The 13,814-nt window shown below is 47.3% G+C and overlaps 1 protein-coding gene across 4 annotated transcripts in view; it reads right to left on the bottom strand.

Annotated features, from left to right (window-relative positions):
- ESRRB (estrogen related receptor beta) overlaps positions 1–13,814 on the bottom strand; it is a 139,766-nt gene that overhangs the window by 4,676 nt on the left and 121,276 nt on the right. For all 4 annotated transcript variants that reach the window (XM_009280727.2, XM_009280726.2, XM_009280728.2 and 1 more), the window contains 2 exons: positions 13,102–13,263; positions 6,305–6,574 (listed from right to left, as the gene is read on the bottom strand). In XM_009280727.2, coding sequence (XP_009279002.1) covers positions 6,305–6,574; positions 13,102–13,263 — 432 coding nt within the window. The remainder of the gene's footprint in view (positions 1–6,304; positions 6,575–13,101; positions 13,264–13,814) is intronic.

Below are 13,814 nucleotides of genomic sequence, written 5' to 3'. Positions count from 1 at the left end.
TTTTTTTTTTTTGGGGGGGTGTTTGTTGTTGTTTTGTTTCTCTAGGGGAAAAAAACACCTTGCTGGCAGGTGTTGGCGGTGCTGCTGTGTAGTTCAGCATCAGCCCAATGAGTGGCCCTAGCAGCGCAGGGACAGTAAGCTTGCCAGGGGTAGGTGACACATTGTGCCCTGTGTGCTGCCCATTTTGCCAGCCAGGGGCAGGGGTCTGGGGCTGTGCAGGGGTCAGCCGGGAGCCTTTGTGACTTGCACATTCACTTGCCCTCCATGCTCCTTATGGGGAGAGTCACCCTGCAAGGGGCAGCAGCTGCTGTGCTGCCGCTTGGGAGCAATCTCATTAAGAATAATTAACACTGCTATAGCGCTTCATCTGTCTAAACTGCCTAATTGCCATGCAGCTGCTCAGGGTGTCAGCAAGACAGAAAAGCCCCAGTAGGTCACAACCAGTGTGCCCAGGGGTGTTGCCAGCCCCACCTTTGTGCATATGTCCCTGTTTTCAGAGACTGCCAGCAGCTGCTCGGGGAGCTTCCTGCTTCAGTAAAGGAAACGGGCACCTCCTGCAAGGCCTCTTCCCTTAGGCTGCCAGTTGTTAGATTTCTACAAGCTGCCGGAGGGGCTAGCAGGGTTTGCGAGGCTAGCACAGCTCCTTGGTGTGTCTCTGAGGCAAAGGCAGCTAGTAGTGACCCAGTCCAGGGTTGAGCTGGGGAACCTGAGTCGAACACAGGCTGCTAAACTTGTGGGTAAGTCATGGTGACAGAGGGCAGCACCAAAGAGCAGAGGTTAGATTAGAGAAGCTAACCAGGCACGGCACCACTGAAGGTTTTTCTCCTTTTCATCTTGCTGATACTTGCTTCTTTCTTACAACCCTGTCAGAGCTGGAGACAGTGTTGCCTGGTCTTCATTGTTCGGAGACTTTTAATCGATACTGAACCCATTGATAAAGATTCCTGCCACAGGGCAATAAATCCAGAAGCAGCAGCAAAGGGATACTATGGCAAGCACACGTGCACACATGTAGTTGCACCGTCTGCCACTGCAGCTGGGCTTTGCAGTGTGGCAATGCTCTGGCTCAGCCCACACACATAGAACACACATCTGAGGACATGGGTTCCTCAGTGTAACAGCAGCAAAGGGGAGGAAAGCCGGCTGAAGTGCCAAAATCTCTCTAGAAATACGTGTCATCTCTATGGAGAGTGCAACACAAATTAGAGACTGTGAATTTCATAAGATACATGTACAGTAAATGCTATTTATGATGCATGATTTATAAAGTATTACAACAGTTGGGAAAAAATCATGTCTAGCAAGAAAGCTGTTTAAGAAGCTGTTTAGAAGGAATGCACTAATGAGAAGATATTAAAGGGTTGTATTTCCAAGAAGCCTACTGAGGAAGGATTGTTCTTGCTGCATTTGCTTTTTGTATCCAAGAGACCAGGCAAAGAAGCTCAGAGAGGGGCTGGTACGTCATCACAGTGACCTGAGCTAGCCACAGAGGTCGATTCTGAAAAGTAGGGAAGGAGAAGCATGTTTCCAAGTCAGCCTGGCAACTTGTCCCAGCCAGGTAGCACCTCTAGGAAATTTCCATGCACCATCCAGGAGAAGTGAGTGGGGTCTGTTTCCTGCCAAGTTGCAGAGGTCATTTTGGAGACTGGAAGCATCAAGAGCTGGAGCTTGGAGAGAAACGTCCTCCAGCCTTTCTGTTTAATGTCCTTCTGGCTAGGGGCACACAGGGGAGAAGTAATCACAGCCCATCAGAGTTTGCAGATCCCAGCGGATGCTAGAAGCACCAGGCAACGAGCCATGCTTCAGGTGAAAGTGGGTGCTCTGGTTTTGGGTACTGATGCTGCTGTACAGTCGACAGAATGCCAAAGCTGTGCCCTTCTGCCACCTGACTTCTGTAAGGTGACGAGGCTTAACAGCACTAAATAACTAGACGTATAAAGGGAGAGGAATTGGGGAAATAAAGATCAAAGCCTGCCGCACCCCCCCACTCTTTGCTGAAAGAAGCTCAAAATTGGCAGCTGACTGCGAAAAATAAAATAACATTGCAGGATTAATTTCCTTGCAATCCATCAGTGAACTGGTGTCGATGGCATTGATAAACTGTTAATTACAAAATCAATAGCTATGAATTTTTACAGCTGTCAAGAGCACTGAGGTGGAGGGAGGCTGCCTGACCATGTCCCTGAGGGTCAGCTGGCCTAGAAGTCAGGCTTCACGTCAGGAGCCCTTCTCCAGCACTGCTGGCATGGGGTATAGGGCAGGTGTGAGAATGGACAAGGCCCACTGCCTCCTCACCTAACTCTTTTCTTGCAGCTTCTGGCAGGAGCAGGAGGAGCAGAGACCTCACAGGACCCGTTAGTACAGAATTTGCTACACATCCCCTTGCTAGATCCAGACCGTGTTCACTCCATCTCAGCACTCAAATGCATTGGGGAAAAAAAGGGGAAATAAGGTTTGGCCAGTCTGGGATGTCCTTAACTGAACATATGCTGTATGCTAACCTGGAGGGCTCTTCAATACACAGGTTGATCAATTTGTATTCCTGAGGAAAGAGGACCTAGGAATGCCTAAGAAGGGACTGCTGGCTCTGAAGTGAACAAGTTACTTCTACAGCACCCCTACTCTGTCAAAAAATGAGTGATCATATTGTTGGGACTTGCCTGCTGTTCTGGACATTAAGAATTCATTTCTCAGCTCTTTAAAATGCACTTATTAAAGACAGAGTTCGCTTGAATTGTCTTTGCCAGTCCCAGCAGGTGTGTCCTTGGTGCATTACACTGAGGACTCGGAGATCAGCCACAGCTCTGGCAAGGTCGGCCTATTGTCAGTTTCTCCTCTAGTAAAGAGCAAGTGAGCTCCCACTTCTGTTTTCATTTGTTTTAATTCCTAGAAACAAAGGGTCAATATACACAGAGCTGCATGGAAGAGAGGAAAGTCCCTAGAAGCTGGGTTGCATGAACAATTACACCCAGCAGGGATAGGGGAAATTCAGGAATTTATCTATATGGGAGGCAAGGCAGAAAGCAGGTCTAGGCAGCACAGGTGCTAATCTAAGTGCTCAGCTTTAAACCCTGTCTCTGACCCAAGGGAGCTGAGGCCTGGCCCAGAGGTAGTCTGCATTCCTACCGTTTTAGGAATCAGCTGTTTGCATGCAAGCACATACATGCAGGCTCTGCAAGTTTACTCCATGTCAAAAATACACAAGAAAAATAACTTATATTAAAGAATGCGAAGGTTGAATGTGAAGGTTACATTAGAAAAATACACTTGCCCTATTCTAGCTTCCTTATCTGTGTGTTGTGAGAGGATTTAATTACATGAAAAACAAGATCTCATGCTTTACTTTCACATGTTTCAGTACGAATAACAAAGCAGGATTTTTGTGGATTATGCCCCTACATAGCTGCAATTCTAGCAGCACTAGGAGAAACCAGTGAAGTCAGAATGGCTTTTCCCATCCAGCTGAGAACATGCTTTGGCCTGTGCCTCCTGACCCTTACCTTGGTTTCTTTACTCCACAGCGCTGGATACAGAACCCCAAAGCAGCTGATGTGTGTTGGTTGTTCTGCTCTGTCTTTGCTCAGTGTTTCTCCACTCCTGATGCAGACTGTCCCATAAGGCTTACCCTAGGCTTAGTCTTGACCGCACAGGGAGCAACATCAGCAGAGAGTGCTTCTGTTGCACCGTGAGGAAATTGACAGCACCGAGGCTCAGGTCCTGCACTGTCTCTGCTCATAGCATGGGCCAGATAAATGTCCTGGTGTGGCACTTATCCTGTCACCCTGTCACAACCACTACCTTAGCACTTCAGCCTCTCTGAGGAGCCCTTCTCCCTGTTTAATCCTGTGACCTTCCTGGTAGACAGGAGGCAGGTTCTTTAACAAGAGTTGATTACATCGCCAAAAGCCACCGTCCCACAATAGAGAGAGGCCAGCCTTGGCCATCTGCCCATCCTGGTTCAGTGGCAAAGTAAAGGCACCAATTAGAGCTAAAAAAGCAATATATGAGAAATTGTAAAAGGGAACTAGATAGCAATTTATATGAATCAGAAGTTATGAAGTGTAGAAAATTGATAAGGGAAGTGAAGGACATCGGAAGAAAATCCATGGCTGGAAGGGCTAAGGACAATGAAGAAGTTTTATAAATATTTAAGAAACAGAAGAAAAAGGACCATTTGTAGGGGGGCTCTTCTCACCTGGAGATGATTAAACTATTAATAGCAGTGCAGAGGAGACGGAAGTCCTCAGTGCATATTTCTGTCGTGTTTAGACAAAAGGAGCATTATGTACCTGTGTTATATGAAGATGATGAAGACTTCTTAGTCTGTTGTGTATGCAAGAAGATGTTAGACACCTGCTAGGGACAAACTTTACAGAAATCAGCAGAGCTGGACAACTTGGCTTTAAGAGTTCTAAAATTGCTGGCTGAGGCCCATCTAGGGCAGATTAATGATTAACAAGTCTTGGTATTTTTGAGAAATTCAAGATGACTGGAAAAGTTCTAATGATGCACGTATTTTCCTAGGTCTTATCTGATAATGTCCATGCTAGCCTGATGTGAACCAGGGCAAAATAAAGGGGAAAAAAAAGTGACGTTCAATTAAGACTTACAAGATGGTATTACAACTACTGCCAGTCAACACAATACTTTGGAATAGAGGTCTTGTCAAACAAACCTGATTTCACTCTCTGATGAGATTACAAGTTTGGTTGATAAAGTTAACTGCTTACATATAATAGACTTAGGCTTTTATAAGGCACTTGGCTTAGCACCACAGGACATTCTCATTAAAAAATTAGCACTATGCAATATCAATAAAGCACACTTTCAATTGATTAGTAACTGGCTAGATGACAGACCTCAAAGTAGCTATCAGTGGTGAATCATCCCTGAAGGAGGAGTTTTCTAGTGGAAATCCACAGGGATCAGTAAAAAACCAGATGCTATTCAACATTTTTCTCAATGAGCTGTAAGTAATTTTTCTTTTCTTCTTTTAAATTGCTGCTGCTAAGAAGCATGGATGGCAAAGAGGAACAGAATGGTGTAAAATGGTGAGGATAGGGTGATGTGAGACAATGAGGCTGCCCGCCTCACAGCATTCTGTACCACTTGCTTACACTTGAAGTAATATATCTATAGCCAAGGAATGCAACTATGGAACAGGAACTTTATTGTGTCAAGCTGTCAGGTGTAAAAAGACCTAGGGTCATAGGACACAGCTCAACAAAGACCAGTATCTGGAGGCTGAACTCAAGCAAACTGATGTTAAAGATATGGTGCCTTTCTTTTTATTTTTAAACTGAGAGAATGATTAATTATTAGCGTCAGCTACCACGAAAGATGTAGATTCCTCCTCTTTTAATCCCTTCAGCTTCACACTGGGTGTCTTTCTGGAAGGCAGTTTTAGCCAAACACAGATATTGGACTCACTGCTGGGCTGCAAGGGTGAATTCTGTGACCTGCACGATGCAGTTCAACAAGATCTGATGTGAGACAATGAAGACTCAAGGGATGTAGAGGGAGCCCTCGTCACACAGTAGCTTTAGCAGTTTCCCTTTTGGAAGGGACTAGTGAGCAAATACGTGTTTGGCTTCTGTGCAACATCAGTGCAGCACACATCACCTCTTGCGTCTCCCACAGCCTGCTGGATTGAGGGCTGCAGCCCTCCCCAGACTGAGATGCAAGGCACTGGGCTGAGGGCCCTGGCCTTTCTCATCCTCTTCACAAGAAGAAACAGAACAGGCAACATCAGGCTTCTGCCAGCATGTCTTACTCTCTACCATCCAGATCCATACTGTCTCCCAGTTAAAAGGGGATTCGGTGTCTGTGGTCACTGAACATCTCCAGGGCAGGACCAGGCAGCCCCAATCCCACAGCTTTTTGTGCTATTTGAAACTGGGACCAGGGTTTCCCTGTTTGCTGTAACTGACCAGCGCTACTGAGGTGGATGCAGGCGTGGCCCACATCCCCTTTTCTGAACTCATGGCGCTGGAGTCAGCTTGCTAGTGGAGAAGGGCTCCACAGCCTTTCTTTTACTGCTAGAAACCAGCAGCCAGCCCATCCCTGCCTGGCTCCACTCCCTAATACATGGCCAGAGCACAGCTGGGGCTCTAGCAGCAGCAAGCCTCATTTCTCCCTGCTCTCCAGCTTAGGTCCTGCTCTGTGGACAGAGAGGAGCATTGAGGATGTTGCATGACACAGGCAGCGCACAGTCTCGGGCAGTAGGCTCTAGTTTCCTCCCACGCCAGATAACAGCATGGGCCTTGACTCCCTGATTGTGAGGCTGGCTGGGCCAGGGCTGTACCTGAGTTGGCGAGGGCCAGAGCTTTGAGCGTGACAAACTCCTCCTTTTCGACCTTGAGCTTCTTGTAGCGGCGCACCAGTTGTAGGATGGCCAGGTAGAGCTCCAGCAGCCCCGTCAGACGAGAGTGCTCTTCATCCATGATGTAGTCCTCAGCATAGACAAGCTTGTCCTCATATGGCAGGGAGCGGTACACAATGCCCAGGATGAGGATTTCCATCCAGGCGCTCTGCAGGAGGCTCATCTGGTCCCCAAGGGAGAGGTTGGAGAACCCTGGCAGGGCAAAAGACAAGCAGGGTCAAATGGGTGTGCAGCAAAGCCTCTAGGAGTCTGGGGTCCTTAAGTTTCCCTGGGATTCACCGCAAGCACTCTCCCCCATTGGCCTGCTGCTTTCAAAAAAAACCCCAAAGCTTACTAAAGTGACCCTGTCTCTGTGGCAATCAGCACACATGGACCTTACCCTTCTCTTTGCTCCCATGCCCACCCACAGCCTCAAACAGGACTCCTGATGCTCTGACTGCATTTATGGCAACCCAAGGTTAATAATAACCTCTTTTCAATGATCACTGCTTCTTCTATAGCAGCAACTGTTTTGTACCACATCGTCCTGCTCATTGTTCCTCTGTAGTTTTGTAGTGCAGCCTATTTCGTCTGCCCCAGCTGACCAAAGAGCTCCAGATGGCAGAAAAGAGGGTTTCTGATGGGATAGGAGGGAATGACACAGGCCTGAATTACAAGCATACCACAGTCTCTCATTTTGGCCAACATGAGAAAAGGTCCTGCCACAACAGAGCACTGAAATGTATTTAAAAGCTGAATACATTTGTGAACAGAATCCGCTTCTATTCCTCATCACTCCCTGAGCTCCACACCATCAGCTTCCTGCACCTCACAGCCAACAACCCTACCCAGTGTCAAAAACATCTTTACAGTGCCATACAAGTACCTAAATCACAGCCAAACCAATGGAACCAGCACCCAGCAGTGAACCAAGTCATTCTCCTCAAATACAGAAAGAGCAATCACCATCTGGAGATAGACACCCCCCAACAGCCCCAGAGCCCACTTGAGAAAGTGGAGAGGCCAAAACACAGAGGCACTGTCTGTCCTGAAGGGGGAAAAAAAGTGCATGGAAGGAAAGCTGTGTCTGTTATGCCCTTTGTACCAGGTACCCTTGAAGACCAGACCATGAAAGATCCTGGGAGATGGGCACTGTGCAACAGGGATGCCAAGCACAGTGTGTTGGTCCCATCTAGGCAGTTCCTGCCCACCACTGACAGGCAGGGACTGTGCTTTTTGGCAGCTCATGTCTAAAGGTTCCCTGAGCTGTGAACGAATGGGACACCCAGGCACCCCTCAAGCTGGGAGGGCAATGCTCCACCAGCCTCCCCTGCCAGTTTTCTCCCCAGATGCTTATTAAGCCTCGGGGCTCACCAAGAAGCCTGTGAGCTCGTTAGCCTCTGTCCAGGAGCTTCCCAGTCCCGCTGGATGTGTGCTAGGCTCAGCAGAACTCCTTTATCCCACAGCCCTCCCTGCTCACAGTTCTTGGCCCTGTATAGGGACCTAGGTAGCCAGCCACCATGATGATCATTTGATTTCTCTTGTTATCAAGTTGGCAATTAACAAAAGAGCTGATGATTGCTATATTGACTGACTGTGGGTTCTCTTTTTCTATCTGCACTATCTCAGCTGGGGAAGGGAAGGCAGAAGGGTGGGTTAGTGGTATTTATTTATCACTACGCCATGTTTTGTGTTTGTGTTGCCAGGGGATGCAAAGGGTGATAATGGCCTGGCAGCCCTTGGACATCCAATTTCCCTTATCAGGCCACTGAATAGAAAAGAGGCCCCAGGCCACATTAATTAACAGATACCAATCAGCTGTCACGTGTTGTGTGTGCAAGGTCTGAGGGGAGCAGTGGGTGGGAGGGAAGAATCAATAAACCATTGGGGAGGAGTGCCAGAGGGAACAGCTAAAGAGGAGTCCAGGCTACTGGGGAGAAGAGCTGCAAATCCAGCTCCATGACTGTGAGATTGATTCCTGTACAGCACAGCCTATGCTCCATGTAGCCGGGCACCTGGTGAATCCCACCCCTTGCTCAGGCTGTGAGTACTTCAGGGGTGCCTCATCCTTTGCCTCACCCTTCTGCCCCTTACCTCCTGCAGTCAGTACTGTGCTGCTCCTGAATGCAGCCCTCCTGACTGAGTCCAAGCGCAGGCTGATGCAGCTCGAAGGCTTGGGATCCTGTCTCCCCAGGTCTCCTGCTTGCTGCACAGGGAACTGATGAGATTAGCCCTGAGACAGGGGTAATGGTGCTGTGCACAGCCACTGTCACAGTCTCTAGCACCTGGAATCTCTCCTTTTGTCACCCCTCTCCTAGCTCTGACCATGAAGAACAGCCCAGCATTTAGGCTGCTGCCTTAAGTCCAGTTTCTGGGTCAGTCGCGTGGCCTTTTTGCATCTTCATTCCATCTGGATTACAAAAGGCGTTATGCCATCGCCTCACTGCAGTCTGCCAACGAAATTTGTTAAAGATTGAGAAACAGTCATGTAGTAGAGTGAGAGGATTCAGGACAGACATGGCTCACGCTTTTCTGCTAGAGAATAAAGTAGAAAAATTGACTTAACCCTAGCAGTAGCCTGTACATCCAGCATTTCTGTTAATCACTCTTTCCAGAGGCAGTTATGGCAGGTGGGAATTGCACAGGGGAGACCATGCTTTACCCTGTGCCAAGGAGAACAGAAGAGCCAGCTGCAATTATCCTACCCACCTGGGAAAGCCCCCTGCCAGAAGCACTCCAAGGTAGCCAAAAACTCCAGTTCCGGCAGGCAGGCATGAGGGAGGGAGTGCTGTGGTGCCAAGCCTGGACTTGAAATGTCTGACAGAATTGGGACCCTTTTCCTCCAGTGTTTACACATGTAGAATGCAACGGTTGGAGGACTGTACCTGTATCATTGCAGTCTGCATAGACAAGGGAAGATCATATAACCTAGGGTCTCCTATGCTATAAAACTTGAGATCAGGAAAGGTAAATGCTAATTTCACCCGGCCAAAATCACAGGTTTGCTATTATAGGTTTGTAACACTGTTTGTAACAGTGTTTGTAACACTGGTGAGTTGTGAAATTCAACTGCCTTGCCATCTTACAGCTCCCAGGAATTCCTAGAATCCAGCCCTTTTGCATTCCTGAGCTGTTTGATGGCACAGCATCCAGAAAGTGCCCTTAGTGATCTGTTTCTTGCTGCTTTTCTCAGGTCTTATCCTGAAAGGTGCTGAATACTCCACTGCCATCCCTAGGCTCCCAAAAGAGGAGCCTCTGTCTGTAGCACAGAGCTGCATGCATGTTTCCCTCCTTCCCAGGTGGAGGTTGAGAAAAGCTGCTTTATTTGCAATAGCTGATGTGACGTTCGGGTTTTTTATTTTTTGTGAATTTTTTTTTATTTCAGTGGTTGGGCAGTGGGAGCTCCCAGAAAAAAAAAAAATGCCCTTAGTGATCTGTTTCTTGCTGCTTTTCTCAGGTCTTATCCTGAAAGGTGCTGAATACTCCACTGCCATCCCTAGGCTCCCAAAAGAGGAGCCTCTGTCTGTAGCACAGAGCTGCATGCATGTTTCCCTCCTTCCCAGGTGGAGGTTGAGAAAAGCTGCTTTATTTGCAATAGCTGATGTGACGTTCGGGTTTTTTATTTTTTGTGAATTTTTTTTTATTTCAGTGGTTGGGCAGTGGGAGCTCCCAGAATTAAAAAAAAAAAGTCACATAATTTGTGGCAAGTGGAGTTCATAATCTGTTAATTTATTATCATTTCTGTCATCCTGGAGGGCCATTAGCAGAGGTAATAAAGGGAGATGTAATTATAGGATCTGAGGCCACTCCAGACACAGCTGCTGTCACTCCACTTGCCATATTTCATTCTGTGCTAGTACTATCGTCTTCCTAGTGAGAACAGCACAACAGCTACCCTGGGAGAGTCTTCGTCATCACCCCTCGAGAGAAGTCTTGTCTCCCTGCACCAAGGCACACAGAAAAGGTAGATGTTGTTCAAAGACAATTAGCACAGGGGGGAGGATGAGTAGTGGCGAGAGGAGGCCTCATACAGAAGGGGACAACTCCACAATGGCTAAGTGTGGCTTTTGAGCTGATGCCTAATAAGGCTATTGAGCTAATAAAATTTGCTAAACACCATTAAATCATGCTTTCTTGTTATCATAGGAAAGTGTCTTTAAACTTAACTGATTTTATTTGCTAACACTGTGGGGTAAAAGTTTGTACTGACACCTGGGATCCTGAAGGGTTGGTATGACTTTAAGGTCACACTGTTCCTAACCAATTCCAGTGTGAACACAAGGCAGGAATATGTGACTTTTGTTCCTTTCTCCATTTCTCTTTGTCCAAGAGTTCATGCACACAGGAAGCAATGTCCTGTTTTGCTCAAAATCCTTGGAAGGCAGAAATACGGGGCATGGATAATCTAGACACCTGGCAGCCTCCTGGCCCTGCCCTGCTCTGCCCCCTTGCTGCCTAACTCAGTATGTTTCATGCTTGTTTCAGAACTATAGGATATTTTGTTCCATTTTTATGAACTGTCTTTTATTATGTTTGTTTCTTGGTACTGCTCCCTTGTGTAACAATCCCTGAGCTCTCTCCTGTACACACAGTGCTGTTATAATACTGCTGCTGGTCTGAACTGTGCCAGGCTGATGGCTGTTACCACGTTGCAGGGCCTTTGATAGGAAAGGAAAATACACAGAGAAAATTGAGATGATGGCAGGTATGTCCTGCTTCCTCAGAAAGGAGAGGAAGAGCCCCTTTCACAGTGCAGGAGTATCTCTACTATATTCCTGTTCTGAGATAATATCACCATGGCAGGCTGGAAAACTCTGTAGGAACTCAGAGCTGAGCATCCAACGCTCATCCCACAGCTGCAAGCTAGGGAACTACAGCAGGGCACCCTGCGCGAACAGAAATAGCCAAGGTTAGAAGAACATACAACAGCACCTCACTGGGCAGCTGTAGCAGTTAATTGCATTGCATTAAAACCATTCCTGTTAACACCCCAAGTACTGGGTTAATAGAGCAATCCAGGCTGAGTTCCCTAATCGCCACTGTAACCCCACTTGTGATGAATCAGCCCCAGATGGATTCCAGCACTAGTGACGGGTGTAATCCCTGCAGATCTCATGTAAGAAGGGCACCACTGAGATTAACCTCTACTCAGAAACACTGTCCCGAAAAAGTTTCTCCAGGCTTTATAGTCCTACCACATAACACTCCATACTACATATAGCCCAGGAAACCACTAACTCTTGAGTCACAGAAGAAATACTCCCTCTGAAAAAAGAGAAGCAGCCACCAAAAAGCCAAAAGAGGAGCTACAAAGAGAAGCAAAATACATGGGAGAACTAAACTGTCTGATCACTCATGCTAAGATGCCTCACCAAGCAAGGAAGAACTTAAAGCCAAGAAGCAAAGCAAGAGAACACAGACCCATGCAGTAGAAGACACAGACAACGTGCAATATGGGTTAAATCCTGTGATCCTGTGGCTGAGCCTCAGATATTCTCCTGACACAAGGAACGGGGACAGAAGGCAGGAGATAGCTGTAGTGAGCTCTTCATAGTGAGCGTCTGAAGCAGTCTTTGGAAAGCAGCCACATAAACCCCAAGGACATCCCCTAAGTTCCCTGGCCAACCTTCTCCACACCCAAATCCAACCAATCTTTTTTGGGGGTGTGCAGGGAACTAGAGAGAGGGGGCATTTTCCCTTCCCAGTCCAAATCTTTGTCCCCAGAACCCCCTTGAGGGCCATGTCTGCTCCTTCAGCCTGGGTCCATCCTGCCTGCAGGTGTGAGACACTTGCTATGTCACTCAATCGCACAGGCACCCTAATTGGTTATAGTCAGTGAGCCTTCAGAGACTAGTCACATTGCCAATAAGGTGTCCTCATTATTTGTCAGCATAGAAGCCTGGAGATTCACTGACAATAGTGAGTATGTCCTCCATCTTTTTTGGGGGTGTGCAGGGAACTAGAGAGAGGGGGCATTTTCCCTTCCCAGTCCAAATCTTTGTCCCCAGAACCCCCTTGAGGGCCATGTCTGCTCCTTCAGCCTGGGTCCATCCTGCCTGCAGGTGTGAGACACTTGCTATGTCACTCAATCGCACAGGCACCCTAATTGGTTATAGTCAGTGAGCCTTCAGAGACTAGTCACATTGCCAATAAGGTGTCCTCATTATTTGTCAGCATAGAAGCCTGGAGATTCACTGACAATAGTGAGTATGTCCTCCTCCATCCCAATGGGACTTCTGTGATGAATCCAGTATGACAAAAGCTTTCCTGAGTCTGGGCAAGAATGCCCACTACAGACAGGGTGGGTAACTGGCATGTCATTAGCAGTAAAGTCCAGTCACTGCCGTAACATTTATTCATCTATACACACAACAGACCTAGGTCATGTTGATGCAGTGCAAAATCACTAAAGTCCACCATACCATCCCAAGGCCTGTTTCCCAAGCACTTTCGCTGTGCCACTGAATGCCAGGTACAACTGAGAACTTATATCATCTCGAAGCCTTCTGCATAATCCCAGGGCACACACACATACAGTCATCAATTTATGCACCTACGCCATAGGCTATATTGGAGTTTGTTACCATCGAGGACCCACCACAAGCAGTGTTCTGTGACAGCGATTTCCACCCATCACTATATGTAAAAATCCTGGTTGAAGACAAAACTGGTAAGCACAGTGATAAATAATAGTTCCCTTCGCTGTTCATGCTTACATCCTTGAAATTCCTCCTGTTTACCTGGGATGTGCTTTGCCCAGCCAATGATCACCACCAGTTCCCTGTCTGCCAGGTCACAGAGGGTTGTCAGGGCTTTGATGTCACTCTCTGGCATGGTTGGATCAGGCATGGCATAAATCTTCTCTGGCTCAGCCACCAGCAAGTGGGAGACGATCTTAGTCACTGCACATTTCAAAGGAGAAGTTGTTGTTGTATCTCTCATGACATATAACAGTAAAGAGTCGTAACAGCCCTTTCTAGAAGGACCTTCCTGGGATAAGACATGACTATAGTCGCCATAGGACCTCAGAAATGGTTTTGGTCACAACAGGAGAAGACGATACTGCAGCTACACAAGCTGTAGTGATCTGCCTATGCCAAACCAGCTCTGTACAGGGATGATAAAAGCAGGAAGCTACTGTAAGGTTGTCAGCCATTGTCTCAGGTAGGTCCAACAAGGGGAGGAGGAGGCATGAATAATCATTTGGTGGGATGTGGAAAAGTTTAGAGAACTACGGGTAGTATGGAAGAGAAATCAGCATGGGACCGGTTTTGTTAACATAGCTTGGATACAGGAAAAGATCAGAGTATCACTAAATTGATTGACATAATCTCCTAGGAAAGGTCTGGTCTTTAACCCTAGGTACAATGAATACAGCACCTGAGCTGTACCTAATATACCTCTGCACTATGATCATAAGAAAAAAATCCTAGTGCTGGTGACTGATAGGGGA

This window comes from Aptenodytes forsteri, unplaced genomic scaffold, assembly GCF_000699145.1.
Source record: "Aptenodytes forsteri isolate BGI_AS27 unplaced genomic scaffold, ASM69914v1 Scaffold193, whole genome shotgun sequence".
Classification (NCBI taxonomy): domain Eukaryota; kingdom Metazoa; phylum Chordata; class Aves; order Sphenisciformes; family Spheniscidae; genus Aptenodytes; species Aptenodytes forsteri.
The sequence above is the reverse complement of the archived record's forward strand: the minus strand, read 5'-3'. Positions and strand labels throughout refer to the sequence as shown.